The sequence below is a fragment of the Mesoplodon bidens genome, assembly GCF_964165515.1.
Source record: "Mesoplodon bidens genome assembly, chromosome: 2".
Taxonomy (NCBI): Eukaryota; Metazoa; Chordata; class Mammalia; order Artiodactyla; family Ziphiidae; genus Mesoplodon; species Mesoplodon bidens.
In genome coordinates this window covers 33,985,408-34,004,117 of record NC_138177.1, presented here as the reverse complement: position 1 = coordinate 34,004,117, position 18,710 = coordinate 33,985,408, and the positions used below count along the sequence as shown (strand labels likewise).

General features: G+C 36.4%; 1 protein-coding gene across 3 annotated transcripts in view; it reads left to right on the top strand.

Moving 5' to 3' along the window:
- COP1 (COP1 E3 ubiquitin ligase) overlaps window positions 1-18,710 on the top strand; it is a 228,051-nt gene that overhangs the window by 22,041 nt on the left and 187,300 nt on the right. For all 3 annotated transcript variants that reach the window (XM_081225451.1, XM_081225452.1, XM_081225450.1), the window contains exons 2-3: window positions 7,331-7,390; window positions 17,422-17,519. In XM_081225451.1, coding sequence (XP_081081577.1) covers window positions 7,331-7,390; window positions 17,422-17,519 — 158 coding nt within the window. The remainder of the gene's footprint in view (window positions 1-7,330; window positions 7,391-17,421; window positions 17,520-18,710) is intronic.

The following is an 18,710-nucleotide window of genomic DNA, read 5'->3' as shown; positions in this document are numbered from 1 at the left end:
TTTTTTAAGGAACCTCCATACTGTTCTCCATAGTGGCTGTATCAATTTACATTCCCACCAACAGTGCAAGAGTGTTCCCTTTTCTCCACACCCTCTCCAGCATTTGTTGTTTGTAGATTTTCTGATGATGCCCATTCTAACTGGTGTGAGGTGATACCTCATTGTAGTTTTGATTTGCATTTCTTCTAATAATTAGTGACGTTGAGCAGCTTTTCATGTGCTTCTTGGCCATCTGTATGTCTTCTTTGGAGAAATGTCTATTTAGGTCTTCTGCCCACTTTTGGATTGGGTTGTTTGTGTTTTTAATATTGAGCTGCATGAGCTATTTATATATTTTGGAGATTAATCCTTTGTCCGTTGATTCATTTGCAAATATTTTCTCTCATTCTGAGGGTTATCTTTTCATCTTGTTTATGATTTCCTTTGCTGTGCAAAAGCTTTTAAGTTTCCTTAGGTCCCATTTGTTTATTTTTATTTATATTTCCATTACTCTAGGAGGTGGATCAAAAAACGTCCTGCTGTGATTTATGTCAAAGAGTGTTCTTCCTATGTTTTCCTCTAAGAGTTTGATAGCGCCCAGTCTTACATTTAGCTCTCTAATCCATTTTGAGTTTATTTTTGTGTATGGTGTTAGGGAGTGTTCTAATTTCATTCTTTTACATGTAGCTGTCCAGTTTTCCCAGCACCACTTATTGAAGAGGCTGTTGTCTTTTCTCCATTGTATATTCTTGCTTCCTTTGTCAAAAATAAGGTGACCATATGTGCGTGGGTTTAACTCTGGACTTTCTATCCTGTACCATGGATCTATATTTTTGTTTTTGTGCCAGTACCATATTGTCTTGATTACTGTAGCTTTGTAGTATAGGCTGAAGTCAGGGAGTCTGATTCCTCCAGCTGCGTTTTTTTCCCTCAATACTGCTTTGGCTATTCGGGGTCTTTTGTATCTCCATACAAATTTTAAGATTTTTTATTCTAGTTCTGTAAAAAATGCTATTGGTAATTTGATAGGGATTGCATTGAATCTGTAGATTGCTTTGGGTAGTATAGTCATTTTCACAATATTGATTCTTCCAATCCAAGAACATGGTATGTCTCTCTATCTGTTGGTATCATCTTTAATAATCTCTTTCATCAGTGTCTTATAGTTTTCTGCATACAGGTCTTTTGTCTCCCTAGGTAGGTTTGTTCCTAGGTATTTTATTCTTGTTGTTGCAGTGGTAAATGGAAGTGTTTCCTTAATTTCTCATTCAGACTTTTCATCATTAGTGTATAGAAATGCAAGAGATTTCTGTGCATTAATTTTGTATCCTGCAACTTTACCAAATTCATTGATTAGCTCTAGTAGTTTTCTGGTGGCATCTGTAGGATTCTGTGTGTATAGTATCATGTCATGTGAAAACAGTGACAGCTTTACTTCTTCTTTTGCAGTGTGTATTCCTTTTATTTCTTTTTCTTCTCTGAGTGCCGTGGCTAGGACTTCCAAGACTTTGTTGAATAATAGTGGTGAGACTGGACATCCTTGTCTTTTTTTTTTTTTTTTTTTTGACATCCTTGTCTTGTTCCTGATCTTAGAGGAAATGCTTTCAGTTTTTCACCATTGAGAATGATGTTTGCTGTGGTTTTGTCTTATATGGCCTTTATTATGTTGAAGTAGGTTCCCTCTGTGCCCACTTTCTGGAGAGTTTTTATCATAAATCGTTGTTGAATTTTGTTGAAAGCTTTTTCTGCATCTATTGAGATGATCATATGTTTTTTTTTCTTCAATGTGTTAATATGGTATATCACATTAATTGATTTGTGTATATTGAAGAATCCTTGCATCTCTGGGATAAATCCCACTTGATCATGGTGTGTGATCCTTTTAATGTGTTGTTGGATTCTGTTTGCTAGTATTTTGTTGAGGACTTTTGCATCTATATTCATCAGTGATATTGGTCTGTAATTTTCTTTTTTTATAGTACCTTTGTCTGATTTTGGTATCGGGGTGAAAGTGGCCTCATAGAATGAGTTTGGGAGTGTTTCTTCCTCTGCAATTTTTTGGAAGAGTTTGAAAAGGGTGGGTGTTAGCTCTTCTCTAAATGTTTGATAGAATTCCCCTGTGAAGCCATCTGGTCCTGGACTTTTGTTTGTTGGAAGATTTTTAATCATAGTTTCAATTTCATTACTTGTGATAGGTCTGTTCATATTTTCTGTTTCTTCCTGGTTCAGTCTTGGAAGGTTATACTATTCTAAGAATTTGTCCATTTCTTCCAGGTGGTCCATTTTATTGTCATAGAGTTGCTTGTAGTAGTCTCTTAGGATGCTTTGTATTTCTGTGGTGTTTGTTGTAACGTCTCCTTTTTCATTTCTAATTTTATTGATTTGAGTCCTCTCCCTCTTTTTCTTGATGAGTCTGGCTAATGGTTTATCAGTTTTGTTAATCTTCTCAAAGAATCAACTCTTAGTTTTATTGATGTTTGCTATTGTTTTCTTTTTTTCTCTTTCATTGATTTCTGCTCTGATCTTTATGATTTCTTTCCTTCTGCTAACTTTGGGTTTTGTTTGTTCTTCTTTGTCTAGTTCCTTTAGGTGTAACGTTGTGTTGTTTATTTGAGATTTTTCTTGTTTCTTGAGATAGGTTTGTATAGGTATAAACTTCCCTCTTAGAACTGCTTTTGCTGCATCGCATAGGTTTTGGATCATTGTGTTTTCATTGTCATTTCTCTCTAGGTATTCTTTGATTTCCTCTTTGATTGCTTTAGTGATCTCTTGGTTATTTAGTAACGTATTGTTTAGCCTCCATGTATTTGTGTTTTTTATATTTTTTCCCCTGTAATTGATGTCTAATCTCATAGCGTTGTGGTCAGAAAAGATGCTTGATATGATTTCAATTTTCTTAAATTTACTGAGGCTAGATTTGTGACCCAAGATGTGATCTATCCTGGAGAATGTTTTGTGTGCACTTGAGAAGAAAGTGTAATCTGCTGGTTTTGGATGGAATGTCCTATAAATATCACTTAAATCTATTAGGTCTGTTGTGTCATTTAAAGCTTGTGTTTCCTTATTAATTTTCTGTTTAGATGATCTGTCCATTTGTGTAAGTGAGGTGTTAAAGTCCCCCACTATTATTGTTACTGTTGATTTCCTCTTTCAGAGCTGGTAGCAGTTGCCTTATGTATTGAGGTGCTCCTGTGTTGGGTGCATATATATTTATAATTGTTATATCTTCTTCTTGGATTGATCCCTCAATCATTACATAGTGTCCTTCCTTGTCTCTTGTAACATTTTTTATTTTAAAGTCTATTTTATCTGATATGAATATTGCTACTCTAGCTTTCTTTTGATTTCCGTTTGCATGGAATATATTTTTCCATCCCCTCACTTTCAGTCTGTATGTGTCCCTAGGTCTGAAGTGGGTCTGTTGTAGACAACATATGTATGGGTCTTGTTTTTGTATCCATTCAGCAAGACTTTGTCTTTTGATTGGAGTATTTAATCCATTCACATTTAAGGTCATTATCGATATGTATGTTCCTATTACCATTTCCTTAATGTGGGGGGCTTTGTTTTTGTAGGTCCTTTTCTTCTCTTGTGTTTCCCACTTAGAGAAGTTCCTTTAACATTTGTTGTCGAGCTGGTTTGGTGGTGCTGAATTCTCTTAGCTTTTGCTTGTCTGTAAAGCTTTTGATTTCTCCATGGAATTTGAATGAGATCCTTGCTGGGTAGGGTAATCTTGGTTGTAGGTTCTTCCCTTTCATCACTTTAAGTATATCATGCCACTCCCTTCTGGCTTGTAGAGTTTCTGCTGAGAAATCAGCTGTTAACCTTATGGGAGTTCCCTTGTATGTTATTTGTCATTTTTCCTTTGCTACTTTCAGTAATTTTTCTTTGTCTTTAATTTTTGCCATTTTGATTACTATGTGTCTCGGTGTGTTTCTCCTTGGATTACATTGTATGGGACTCTCTGTGCTTCCTGGACTTGGGTGGCTATTTCCTTTCCCATGTTAGGGAAGTTTTCGACTCTAATCTCTTCAGATATTTTCTCGGGTCCTTTCTCTCTTTTCCTTCTGGGACCCCTATAATGTGAATGTTGTTGCATTTAATGTTGTCCCAGAGGTCTCTTAGGCTGTCTTCATTTCTTTTTTTTTTTTTTTTTTTTTTTTTTTTTTTTGCGGTACGCGGGCCTCTCACTGTTGTGGCCTCTCCTGTTGCGGAGCACAGGCTCCGGATGCGCAGGCTCAGCGGCCATGGCTCACGGGCCCAGCCGCTCCACGGCATGTGGGATCCTCCCGGACCGGGGCACGAACCCGCGTCCCCTGCATCGGCAGGCGGACTCTCAACCACTGCGCCACCAGGGAAGCCCTGTCTTCATTTCTTTTCGTTCTTTTTTCTTTATTCTGTCCGCAGCAGTGAATTCCACTATTCTGTCTTCCATGTCACTTATCCGTTCTTCTGCCTCAGTTATTCTGCTATTGATTCCTTTTAGTGTATTTTTCGTTTCAGTTATTGTATTGTTCATCTGTGTTTGTTTGTTCTTTAATTCTTCTAGATCTTTGTTAAACATTTTTTGCCTCTTCTCGATCTCTGCCTCCATTCTTTTAACGAGGTCCTGGATCATCTTCACTATCATTATTCTGAATTCTTTTTCTGGAAGATTGCCTATCTCCATTTCATTTAGGTGTTTTCCTAGGGGTTTATCTTTTTCCTTCATCTCGTACATAGCCCTCTGCCTTTTCATCTTGTCTATCTTTCTGTGAATGTGGTTTTTGTTCCACAGGCTGCAGGATTGTAGTTCTTTTTGCTTCTGCTAGCAACCTCATTTAAAAATGGACCAAAGACCTTAACTGTCACCTCAGAGATTTACAGATGGTAAATAAGCATGTGAAGAGATGCTCCATATCATCGTAGCCATCAGGGAAATGCAAATGAAAATAACAACGAGACATTGCTAAAACACCTATCAGAATGGCTAAATCTTGAGCACTGACACCACCAAATACTGAGGAGGATGTGGAGCAACAGAACTCTCATTTTTTGTTAGTGGGGATAAAAATGGTACAGGTAGTTTGGAAGACAGTTTGGTTGATTTCTTACAAAACTAATCTACTCTTAGCATATGATTCAACAATTATACTCCTTGGTATTTACCCAAAGGTGTTGAAAACTTAGGACCACACAGAAACCTGCACAAAGTTGCTTGTAGCAGCTTTATTCGTAATTGCCAGATCTTGGAAGCAACGAAGATGTCCTTTAGTAGGTGAATGGATAAATAAACTACAGTATACCCAGTCACTGGAATATTATTCAGCACTGAAAAGAAATTAGCTATCAAGCCATGAAAAGATATGGAAGAACCTTAAATGCATATTACTAAGTGGAAGAAGCCAATCTGAAAAGGCTACATACTATATAGTCCCAACTATCTGACTTTCTGGAAAAAACAAAACTATGGAGACAATAAAAAAATCAGTGGATGTGGGTAAGGGGATAGAAACGAATAGGCAGAGCATAGAGGATTTTTAGGGCAGTGTAAATAATATGTATTATATTATAATGGTGGGTATATGTCATTATACTTTTGCCTAAACCCATAGAATGTACAACATGAAGAATGAACCCTAAGGTAAACTTTGGAGTTTGGGTGATTATGATGTGTCAATGTAGGTTCATGCTTGTTTAAAAAAATGCCCTGTTCTTGTGAGTGATGATAATAGGGGAGGCTGTGCACATGTGGGGGCAGGGGAGATCTCTATACCATCCTTTCAGTTTTGTTGAAAATGTAAAACTCCTCTAAAAAAATAAAGTCTTTAAAGTGGGGGGATAAATATTGCCTCAACTCCGGGTTTTGGGCCTTAAGATACCTGCTTGAGCACCCACTGTACCAGTGTGAAATAAAATTTGTCCATCTTAGATCTGTTCTTCAGCATCGTTTAGTTGCAAACTGAGATCACAGAGCAGCCTCCACAGCTCATCCACATGTCCTCAGAAGGGAGCCGCACCCCTGCTTCCTTAACTTCATCAGGCAGGAGCAAGATGGACTTTGTTCCAAAAGAAAAATTACCAGATCCCCACATTTAGGAGATTTCCCTTTATTCTGAGTCTGGGAGAGTAAAGACTGACAAAACCAGTGCAGTCTAAGCCAGCACACTATACATGATGAAACTCTGAGCTTGTGCAACATTGAGATTTTATAACTTATTTATAACCTCACATTCTAAGATAGTATTTATGCCCAGGAAACTTTTCTTGAAGGGAGTGGGTAAATTTTCATTTACAGTTTAATTGTCACGTGACATCAATAAGCATTGGATTTGAATACCAGTAACAGGAAACTCGATAATTACTGGCTTAAGCAAGTTAGGATTTACTTTTTCATGTAGTGTGTAGTCCAGAGATTGACAATCCATGGATGATGCAACTGCTGAAGGATGTTATCAAGGAACCCCGTATCCTGTCTTGTTAGCTTATGTTTGTTGTCTTCATGATCTCAAGATGGCTGTTGTATCTCTGGAGACTTCATCAGAGTTTTTGGAGGGAGGAAGGGGGAAGGATAAAGGGAAATTGCTTCTTAGAAGGCTTTGTATTTTTCTGGTAGACTGTACCCTCTCAGAGATTGATAACCCCCTTTCCTTGGCCAGAACATGTGGCATAGTTGGTATGACTTGATATTTATCTCATGGTATCTGGAAGTAGTATAGAATAGTGGTTGAGAACATGGATCTGAGTTTGAAAGTTGGCTGTGTTACTTCTTAGCTGTGTGACTTTTGACATTTTGTGTCTCAATTTCCTTATCTATAAAGTGGGTCTAGTAATAGGTACCTATGCTGTTGAAAGGATTAAGTGAGTTAATATATGTCATTGTTTTAATGGACATGCATAGTTTGTGTTAAGTATTAGTTATCATTAGCGTCTTCACTACCTAGAAGATTTATTGAGATTGGAACTGTAAATTTATCACTCAGGAAATTCATTTCCTTTGAGATAGGAAATAGAGCATTTAGATGGTTTTGTACCAGGGATGATTGAAAAAGATGGTAGAACTTAAGCACTCGTGATTGCATTATACTATCAAAATTTATGGTCAAGTTGAAGTATTGGAGTCAGTTAAATTATTCATTTAATTCATCTTAGAACTTGATGGTGCTTAGGACCATCTTGAACAAATTGTCATTTTACCAGCAGTCCCCTAAAGTTCATTCAGCTCAGTAGAAATTTCATCTCATCAATAGAAAGTTTGAAGACTTAGCTATGCATTGAAATACGATATTGTTGGTATTGTTACTGACTTTTTCCAATTTGTAATCAGTCTACTTAAAAAAATGTATTAATTATTTTTCTTTTTTGTTTGTAGCCCTATCTGCTTTGATATGATTGAGGAAGCATACATGACAAAGTGTGGCCACAGCTTTTGGTAAGATGATTTTATTTAGTGAAATTGTCTTTTGGCAATTTTTAACTTGTGTGTAAATGTAGCCAGTGAGAAGTTATGTTTTTAAAGCTACTGTTGGTTATTTTGAATCCTATTTCCTTGACCGATATACCTTTACAGGTTTGACAGCTCAAGGCAAACATGTGGTTGGTGGTATAATTTCTGTGAAATACTTAGATTTACTATCAGCCTTATAGATAAAACTGTAATAATAAACTTCTGGGTTTCTTAATTGTTTAAAGAGCTTTGACTGCTGTTTTAGGAAATTGGGGGGTGCTGGGTAATTAGGATGAAGCATGAAGCACCTTTAACTCACTTGTGGGGGATAGATGAGAGGGCCATTAAAGCAGGCTGGAAGGTCATTGGAAAAGGATATTAGAGGATTAAAAAGTTCTGTGTTCTTTAACACTTTGCTCAGTGCTGTCTTTAGGTTATATGTCATGCTAATCTGTATATTTTAAAAGATTTTCAGTTGTGATAAAATATACTTATCTTAACATTTACCATCTTAACCATTTTTAAGTGGAGTAGTATTGAGTATTGTAACATTGTTGTGCAAATCAGTCTCCAGAACGTTTTTATCTTGCAAAACTGAAACTATACCCATTAAACAACAAGTGCCATTTCCCTCTTATCCCAACCTCTGTCAGTCACCATTCTACTTTTTGTGAATGTGACTACTCTGGATACCTCATATAAATGGAATCAAACAGTATCCGTCTTTTGTGACTAGCTTATTTCACTTAGCAGAGTGTGCTCAAGTTTTATCCATGTTGTAGCATGTGTCAAAATTTCCTTCCTTTTTGAGGCTGAATAACATTCCATTGCATATACAGTTGTTCCTCTGTATCTGCGGGTTCAGCATCTGTGGGTTCCACCAACCATGGTTCCAAAGTATTTGAAAAAAAAATTCCAGAAAATTCCAAAAAGCACAACTTGAATTTGCAGCTCACTGGCAACTATTTACATAGCATTTACATTGTATTAGTTATTATAAGTAACCTAGAGATGATTTAAAGTATACAGTAAGATGTACAGTAGGTTATATGCTAATACTACACCATTTTATATAAGGGACTTGAAGATCCTTGGATTTTGGTATCTACGGGGGTCCTGACAGCAATTCGCTGTGGATACTGAGGGATGACCATATATATCCTATTTTGTTTGTGCATTCTTCTCTTATGGACACTTGGGTTGCTTTCAGCTGTTAACTATTGTTAATAATGTTTCTTTGAACATTGGTGTATAAATAGCTTTTTGAAATCCTGCTTTCAGTTCTTTCAGGTATATACCTGGAAGCAGAATTGCTGGATCATATGGTACATCTGTGTTTAATCTTCTGCAGAACCTCCACACTCTTTTTCATACCTGCAGTACCATTTTACATTCCCACCAACAGTGCACAAAGGTTCCAATTTTTCCACATCCTTTCCAACACTTGTTATTTTCTGTTTTTTTTTTAATAGTGGTCATCCTAATGGGTATGTAATTTGTGTATGTTTAATTCCTTTAGTTTATTTATCTATTTATTTGATTGGAGGTGGTATATTCTACTTGCAGTCAGTCATCTCCCTAAATTATTTACCCTCTTTGTTTAGTATTTCTGTTGTGTTCTAATATATCTTATTATTCTAATTCATGTTGAAGTTAGACCCACAATTGCATACTGAGGTTGAATATGATATCTGGTAGGTTGATATCCATTAGTGAAGACGAGTATTGTCACCAGTTTGTAAGTCCTTTAGTTTGATCTGGAGTGCAGTGCTTTGTTGATAGGTATATCCAATCTGCCAGTCATTTAAAAAGAAATTTTAGAATAAAAATAGCTTTCTTAGCTTGTATTATCTATGTCCTTTATTAAAATAAAAGTTATTAAAATGATAAGAACAATGTATACTGTTGGCTATAAAAACTTTCAATGTACAGAAAGGTATAATATGAAATGTAAATGTTTCCCTTCCCCTAGCCTTTCTTTTCTACTTCCTCAAAGATTATCTCTGGTAAAAAGTGATTGTGTATTCTTTCAGAATCTTTTTGTTGGTTTTTAAAAAAGGCCATCTTGCCTTCTTAAATAATTTTTATTTCCTGCTATATATTGCATTGACATTATTATCATTTGTGAATCACTTTCTTCTATATATTGCTACTGAAATTCTGGTCATGTGGGTCTTGACACATGTATGGTCTTGGTCTTTTCAGGCTGATTGTTTAGCAGTAGTGTTCTCTTTGGTCCATTAATTGATACAGCACCTTAGCATTCCATAGGAAATCATATACTTCTCTTAGAGACTTTGGATTTTGATTATTCTGGAAAATTGGGTGATTTATGGTAGGCTTTCTCAACCTTGGTAGTATTGACATATTAGACCAGATAATTCTTTGTTGTGGGTAACTGTCCTTGGTATTTTAGATTGTTTAGCAGTATCCCTGGCTTCTGTAGTAACCCAGTAACAACCCTTCTACTCCAAGTTGTGACAACCAAAAATGTCTCCAACCATTGCCAGATATCCCTTAGAGGACAAAGTAGCCCTTAGTTGAGAACTACAGATATAAAGCTAAAAGAGCAAGTTCTTGAAGTTGGTGGACCAGGAATCTAGGTCTGGGTCTAAAACTTACCTTTGTCAAGTCAGTCAGCATATCTGCTGCTGCTGCTCTCTGGCCCCCAACCCCCATTGTCTTCCTACCCTTTCACTTCTCTTCTTTCACAGATTTGGAGGTGTTGAAGTGTGAAACAGATTGTAAAGCGAGGTTTCCATTTTTCCTAACTGCCCTTGTCTAACATATTCACTGTGGCATTTAAAAAACGTAAGAGTCTGCTGAATCAGTTCAATGTTCTTGCTTCAGTATGTTGTGAAGTACAATAAATTACTGATTGACTTTATAACTAGACAGGCCTGGCCTTTTCAGTGAGTCCTGTAATCTTCATGGTGTGAGTTTAGTTCATTGGTTTCTTTTTTTTTTTTTTTTTTTTTGCGGTACGCGGACCTCCCACTGCTGTGGCCTCTCCTGTTGTGGAGCACAGGCTCTGGACGTGCAGGCTCAGCGGCCATGGCTCACGGGCCCAGCCCCTCCGCGGCATGTGGGATCCTCCCGGACCGGGGCACGAACCCACGTCCCCTGCATCGGCAGGCGGACTCCCAACCACTGCGCCACCAGGGAAGCCCCGTTGGTTTCTTAAATACCTTCTTTTTACCTTCAAATAAAAATAAAGTTTAGATCTTTGTTACAATTCAAGTTACTTTGTTACACTCTGATGTGATTGTGTTTTTAAAATATATATATATATATATATATGTTTATTTATTTATTTTTAGCTGCGTTGGGTCTTCGTTGCTGTGCGCAGGCTTTCTCTAGTTGTGGCGAGTGGGGGCTACTCTTTATTGTGGTGCACGGGCTTCTCACTTGTGGTGGCTTCTCCTGTTGTGGAGCACAGGCTCTAGGGTGTGGGCTTCAGTAGTTGTGGCTCGCGGGCTCTAGAGTGCATGCTTAGTAGTTGTGGCACACAGGCTTAGTTGCTCCACGGCATGTGGGATCTTCCCGGACCAGGGATCGAACCCGTGTCCCCTGCATTGGCAGGCGGATTCTTAACCACTGTGCCACCAGGGAAGTCCCTGTGATTGTGTTTTAAAATACCTACCAGAAAGCAGGTGTTGGTAGGATAGGGATGATAACATTGGTAGGAGCCAATAAACCTGGAAACTGACAGTCCCATTGCCAGGCTTGATGAACTGTGAGACATTTTGTTCTTTTGTTGAAAGTAAAAGCTCTTAATTATTTACCATGAGACATGAGAGGCTTGTGGAACTCCAGTCATTAACAGTAGCCTGTTGTATCAACTGTTTGCTAAGTTGAACCCTGGCTGGTTACCTGGAGCCAAGCAGTATACCACTTCAAGGCTCCATCCAGATTATTAACACTAAATCAAATTGGGCCACATCAACTGTTTATTCCTTGTCCCACTTAAAAATGATAAGTCTTTCCTAGTAACAGGTTGGAGACATTATAGCGGGAAGTTCTTTCACTTTAAATCATTCCCACTTCACAGTGAACCTGCTATTAGCTATAATCTAACTGAAACTCAATGATATAATTTTAAAAATCTGGCTTCTGTATGACATAGAGATAAGGTTTGCTCTTTCTCTTTCCCCTTTGCTGCCTCCAGCTTGTCCCCTGCCCTCTGCTTCTCAGACCTCATGTATGTCAGCTCCTGATTTACTGTTTGCTTCAATACAAACTAGTTATAATTAACAGGGTCCCTCAGTGTTGTCATCTTGCAGCATACCTGTGATCAAGACTCAGTGTCAGTTTGCCTTTTGGGACTTTTGACTAATCCATCATCTCCTACTTTACTATTAGTCTTTTTTTGTACCTGGTTCTTATATACAACCACTGGTACTGATTTTTTTTTCTGTTCTTTTTATAGTTCCTTCTTTTTTGAGAATTTTCTAGTTATTCAGTTTTCTGTATCTACTCATCGCTGTTGACACAGACAGAAGAATCAATTATATTTTGTAGGTAGGTATATACTCAGAGCAACTATATACATCTGTGGAGGAATATTCATTCTTTGTGGTCAGATCTACACTTACCAGCGGACATACCGTTAGCACACTGTGGTACTGAATATACTTTTTTAAGAGTTGCAGTGTGAGTAGCTATTGAAAATTTCTCAGGTAGACCCAAAATATATATCCTTCTTATCTCTTTTTGCCCACCTATTTTGATCACTAGTTTAGGCATATACTCTTCTTTTGGAATCCAAAACATTGCATTTGGGCTGGTGTTGGTCAAGGAGATAGATGAGTGATAATGAATTAGAGTTACTGTATTGAGACTTTCTCGCAGTGTTTTATATGACCCAGGAGGCAGCAGAAGTATGTTTCTTTTTTGGTCATATCTATTTTCTCATGCATTCAGAATTTATTGAGTTCCAACTCTTTAACAGGATATTGTGCTAGATATTGAGGGTACAGAGATGAGTAAAACAAATCTCTGCTTTTAATGAGCAAATAGAAGAGGGGCTGACAAACACATACACAGATTAAGTACAGAATAAGACAGTTACTATTTCTCAGACTAGGGAGGGTCTACCCAAGGTGGTAGTGAGACAATAGATGTTATAAAATAAACTTGATGCATCTTGTTATCACTGCAGTTTTATACAGTGGCGTGTAATTTGATTCCTTTAAATTTTATAGTATAGATGGATATTATCATGTACAATGCAGAAAAGTCATTTGAGCTTCTGTTTCTGAGGACAGCTCCTTCTGGTTGTGTCCTAGACTATCTTTTTCTTCTAGGAGAGGACGGTATGGTAGTAAGCTTACTGACAAGGGATATGATTAGGATGCTGAAGAAGGGAGAGGAGAATGTTCTATTAGATTCAGGAATAATTTCATGTATATTTCAAACTCTTTCTCTGGCTTAACAATTTAGCTTGTTTTTCTTGTCATTTTATTTGCTCATTTTCTGACTACCATTTCTTTTCAAAAGCCATTTGCTAAAACCCCAAATGTCCTTCTTCTGCTTATCTGTCAGTTCCCTGTTTCCTGTCTTTAATAACCTCATATTCTCTCCTTCATGACTTGCTTTATTTGAACTTGCAGGGTTTTGTTTTTTTTTTTGGCTGCACAGCACAGCTTGTGGGGTATTAGTTCCCCGACCAGGGATTGAACCTGGGCCATGGCAGTGACAGCACTGAGTCCTAACCACTGGACTGCCAGGGAATTCCCTGCAGGTTTTTTTTTTAAAGGATTAAATCTTGTCACGTTGGCATGTATTCTGGTAATATTAACTCATTTCCTTTTCCCCTAAGCAGACTATAAATGTTCCCATGTTGGAGCTCTTAATCTATTGTATTTGCATATCTTCTTTATGCTTTTCCCTTGCAATAAAATGAAAAAAAATTAGTATGTTATTTCTTTCATTGAAATTTCCATGTAGGAAGTTTCCTCTCAGATATGGAGCCTATCTTTTGGTAATATGGTATTCCTAGCCTTGTCATAGTTGCAGGAGCTGAAGATATTGTTTCTGGAACACTGTGCAAGTCATTTGTTCTGTATGTAATATTTGAGTACCTGTTATATGCCAGGTGTTTAATCTTTGGGCCCCTGTACTGTGCCAAAGACCACGCTACATTGATTCCCTACAATGTCCTTCTTTTTGTTTGTCTTGCAAGTAACAAATGTGAGATGAGAAAGTAGATGACAACTAGAACAGAGCAACCTGATGGATGTAGCGTTTTGTTTTGATAAGGTGGAGGGAAGTAGGTATATATAAAAATCTGCTTCAGTTTATGAAGCTGAAGCAAATTTATAGTAACTTGGACACAGGATAAAAGAGTTACTGTCTTTTTAGGAATCATCTTATATGTAAATCACCCTTTTAATTTCTTAGAAGTAATTTTTTTTCCTGATTGTTAGGAGCAGTACATGTTTACTATAGAAACTTGTAGACACCTACAAAGAAAAAGTTTCCTGTAATTATATTACCCAGTGGCACATACTGTTAACATTATGGTGAATGTCTTTTTCAGTTTATTTTAAATGTTCACATTTAAATGCTTTCAGTTTTTGTGTGGAATCTTTAGGATTTTCTATATAGAGTATCATGTCATCTGCATACAATGACAGTTTTACCTCTTCCCTTCCAATCTGGATACCTTTTATTTCTTTTTCCTGTCTGGTTGCTGTGGCTAAAACTATTAGAACTAATAAATGAATTGAGCAAGGTGCAGGATACAAGATCAATATACAGAAATCTGTTCCATTTATTTACACTAACAATGAAATATCAGAGAAAGTAAAAAAAAATCCCATTTAAAATCACATCAAAAAATTAAAATACCTAGGAATAAACCTAACCAAGGATATGAAAGACCTATACGCTGAGAATGATAAAACATTGATAAAGGAAACTGAAGATGATATAAAGAAATGGAAAGATATCCTCTGCTGTTGGATTGGAAGAATTAATGTTGTTAAAATAGCAATACTCCCCAAAGCAATCTACAGATTTAATGCAATCCCTATCAAATTACCCATGATATTTTTCACAGAGCTTGAACAAATAATCATAAAATTTATATGGAACCACAGAAGACCTAGACTTGCCAAAGCAATTCTGAGGAAAAACAGCAAAGCTGGAAGCATAACCCTCCCAGACTTCAGACAATACTACAAAGCTACAGGAATCAAAACAGTGTGATATTGACACAAAAACAGACATATGGATCAATGGAACAGAATAGAGAGCCCAGAAATAAACCCACACACTCATGGTCAATTACTCTTCGACAAAGGAGGCAAGAATATACAATGGAGAAAAGACAGTCTCATCAGCAAGTGGTGTTGGGAAAGCTGGACAGCTGCATGTAAATCCATGAAGTTAGAACACTCCCTTACAGTATACACAAAAATAAACTCAAGGGGCTTCCCTGGTGGCGCAGTGGTTGAGAGTCCACCTGCTGATGCAGGGGACACGGGTTCATGCCCCGGTCCAGGAGGATCCCACATGCCGCGGAGCGGCTGGGCCCGTGAGCCATGGCCACTGAGCCTGCGTGTCCGGAGCCTGTGCTCCGCAACGGGAGAGGCCACAACAGTGAGAGGCCTGAGTACCGCAAAAAAAAAAAAAAACAACCTCAAAATGGCTTAAAGACTTAAATATAAGACATGACAACATAAAAATTCTAGAGGAGAACATAGGCAAAACATTCTCTGACATAAGTTGCAGTCATATTTTCTTAGTTCAGTCTCTCAAGGCAAAAGAAATAAAAATAAACAAATGGGACCTAATCAAACTTACATGCCTTTGCACAGCAAAGGAAACCATAAACAAAACAGAAGGCCACCTACAGACTGGGAGAAAATGTTTGCAAGTGATGCAGCCAACAAGGGCTTAATTTCTTAAATATACAGAGAGCTCTTGCAACTCAATGTCAAAAAAAACAACCATTCAAAAAATGAGCAGAAAACTTAAATAGACATTTCTCCAAAGAAGACATACAGATGGCCAACAGGTCACCTGAAAAGATGCTCCACATCGCTAATTTTTAGAGAAATGCAAATCAGAACTACAATAAGGTATCACCTCACACTGGTCAGAATGGCCATCATCAAAAAGTCTACAAATAAATAAGTGCTGGAGAGGGTGTGAAGAAAAAGGAACCCTCCTACACTGTTGGTGGCAATGTAAATTGTTGCAGTCACTGTGGAAAAGTTTGGAGGTTCCTAAAAAAACTAAAAATAGAGTTACCATATGACCCTGCAATCCCACTCCTGGGCATATATCTGGAGAAAACTGTTAATTCAAAAAGGTTCATACATCCCAATGTTCATAGCAGCACTATTTACAATAACCAAGGCACAGAAGCACCCTAAATGTCCATCAACAGATGAATGGATAAAGAAGATATGGTATATATACAGTGGAATATTAGCCATTAAAAAGAGTGAAATATTGCCATTTGTAGCAACATGGATGGACCTAGGGATTATCATACAAAGGAAGTAAGTCAGGCAGAGAAAGACAAATATTATATCACTTATATGTGGAATCTAAAAAAATAATATGAATCAACTAACTTACAAAACAGAAACAGACTGACACACCTAGAAAACAAACTTATTACCAGAGGGGAGCGATAAATTAGGACTATGGGATTAATAGATATACATTACTATATATAAAATATATAAACAGCAAGGATTTGCCATATAGCACATGGAACTATATTCAATCCCTTGTAATAACCTATAATGGAAAAGAATCTGAGGCTGTTCATCTGATACTAACACAATATTGTAAATCAACTGTAGTTTAATAAATACAATTTAGAAGTTTTAAAAAATGTACACATACATAATTTTTTAAAACAAATGGAATTGTATCCACTGTGTTAGAGGTTATTTTTATTTAGTAACATAATTATATAGTGACTTTTTTCCTAATGTCAATTTGATATTTCTTTGGCGTTTAGTTGAATGACATTTTCAAAGTTTTTTGTTATAAGACAATACACAATTGTAAAAAACCAAACATTACAGAAATATATAATCTAAGAAGGCAAAAATTTCTCATTATCATATTTCTCCAGCTGTACCTATTAATAGTTATTAGATTATTTTTCATGGCGTATAGTTACATATTACAGTGTGACTTTTATTGGCTGTATACATTGCATTGGATTGATGTTTACAAATTTATGTAGCCAATTTCCCAGTGTTTTGGTTGCTTCTAATTTGTTTTGCTATTTACAGATAACTTTGAATTGAACATCTTTCTACATATATATATCTGCTTATTTCCATAGGATAAATTCCTAGAAGTAAAATCACTACATCAAAGAGGATACACAGCCTTAAGTTTTTCCATACAACTTGCCTTCTAGAAAGTGGCAGTTCCTGCAGCAGTACATGAAATTATTCATATCTACATGTACTCCTTAACTCTGACAGTTTTTTCTTTATTTTTCTATTCTGATTGGTAAAAACTAATATATAATTTTAAATCAATTTTTCATCCTAATGAAAGTGATGATTACCCATGCTTATTGACTAATTTTTGTCTTGCTGATTTTTCTGTTCTTCTCTTATTTTCTTTTCATTCGAATGAGCTTTTTTTGTATTGAGGATATCAGCACTCCAAGAATACAGATAGTCTGTTTGCTTAACTAAATTACAGGCATTTGTTTTTCTTGGTGTTGTTATATACTGTTTAAATTGCATAAACTTAAAAGTTAGTATATCTTTTAAAATTTTATATCCAGTAGGCTTGTTATTTGAGTTTATTTTTAAATAATATTTTAAAATAACTTTTGTATACTATTATCTAATAAATGCCCTATGTATCTTCTTTATAATATAAAAGTATAAGCTGAAAAAAATTTGATAACTGCTAGATAACTTATGTTGAAAATGAGGAATAGAAAACTAATAGGCACTATTTTGTGACTAGTTTATTAATTTATCACTGATTTAATCAAGCTGTTTTATTTTTTCTCTTGTTAATAGCTACAAGTGTATTCATCAGAGTTTGGAGGACAATAATAGATGTCCCAAGTGTAACTATGTTGTGGATAATATTGACCATCTGTATCCTAATTTCTTGGGTGAGTCTTTGGAATGATTTTTAATTTTTAAAAATATTTAGTTCCCAGAAGGGTGTGTTAGCACTAATTTATTTAGAGAACGTAGCTTAGAGGTAAGCAGTCTCTCTCTCCTACTCACCAGGATGCTTTTCCCAATCTTCCCCAGGTTGTGACATTGATTCTATACCATATGTACCATATCATATTATATTTAAGTTTCATTAAAAAAAAATTGACTGGTACAACTCTTAGATTCTTACATTGATGGCTGGACAGAATGTGAAGCTAAAGGAGAATGCCAGTGTTCCAGATACCTGTCTCTATATCATGTTGTGCATTCCTGTTGTTTCTACTTCTGGGGCAAAAGTGAGAAGCAATGGAGGAAAAGGTTAATGGAGAGGCAGAAGGGAGATAAAACTTGTATATGAGGACTCCTAGATGGGGGAAGAGAGTCTGTGACCTGGGGAGGCAATTGAAAAGTAAAACTGGGGAAAGAAAGACATGGATATGGAACTTTTGAGGGAGGAATGGTGACTAGAGAAGAGAGACACAAATAGGGAACCCTTAAGGTAAATGGTAAGTGATTGGGAATAGTATCTAGTCAGAGACCAATTATGAAAAATCTAAAAATTCAACATGTTGAAAAGCCTAAGATATTGTGGAAAATCTTTAGTTTGAGTTTTTGGGAACGAAGATTAATTTTCCAAAGATTAATTTTCAGGTATGGGTAGGCATGAAGTAGGGCACTATTGGGTATGTATATCAGAAAAGATAATTCTTCATTCTAAAGAGTAACACACTCAGAGTTAAGGAGGTGATGTCTACTTGTGTATTAGATTCTGACTTGCCAGTGCTTTGTTTGCAGTTTTTGTTTGGTGGTTTATAATACATCATGAATTGGAACCTTTTCAGCCATTGCTTTCCTTTTTTTATCTCTGCTCTAAAATTACATTGGCTTCAATCCTTTTTTCTCTTTCACTCTTCAGTACAATCCAATATTTTTTCATAAAGGAAAATCATCAGATGATTGCATAGCAGAAAAGAACCCTGAAGGAAATATTTTGAAGATTTTCTGTTGGAACACCAAGTTCTTCTAGGTAGATAAAGTCTTGTGGCAAACTAGGAGAATGAACTTAGGAAAAGAAGAAACACCGAGTGGTATGATACTCTGTGGGACTGGACTTCATGAGCTAAGTTAGGTGAAATGGAAAC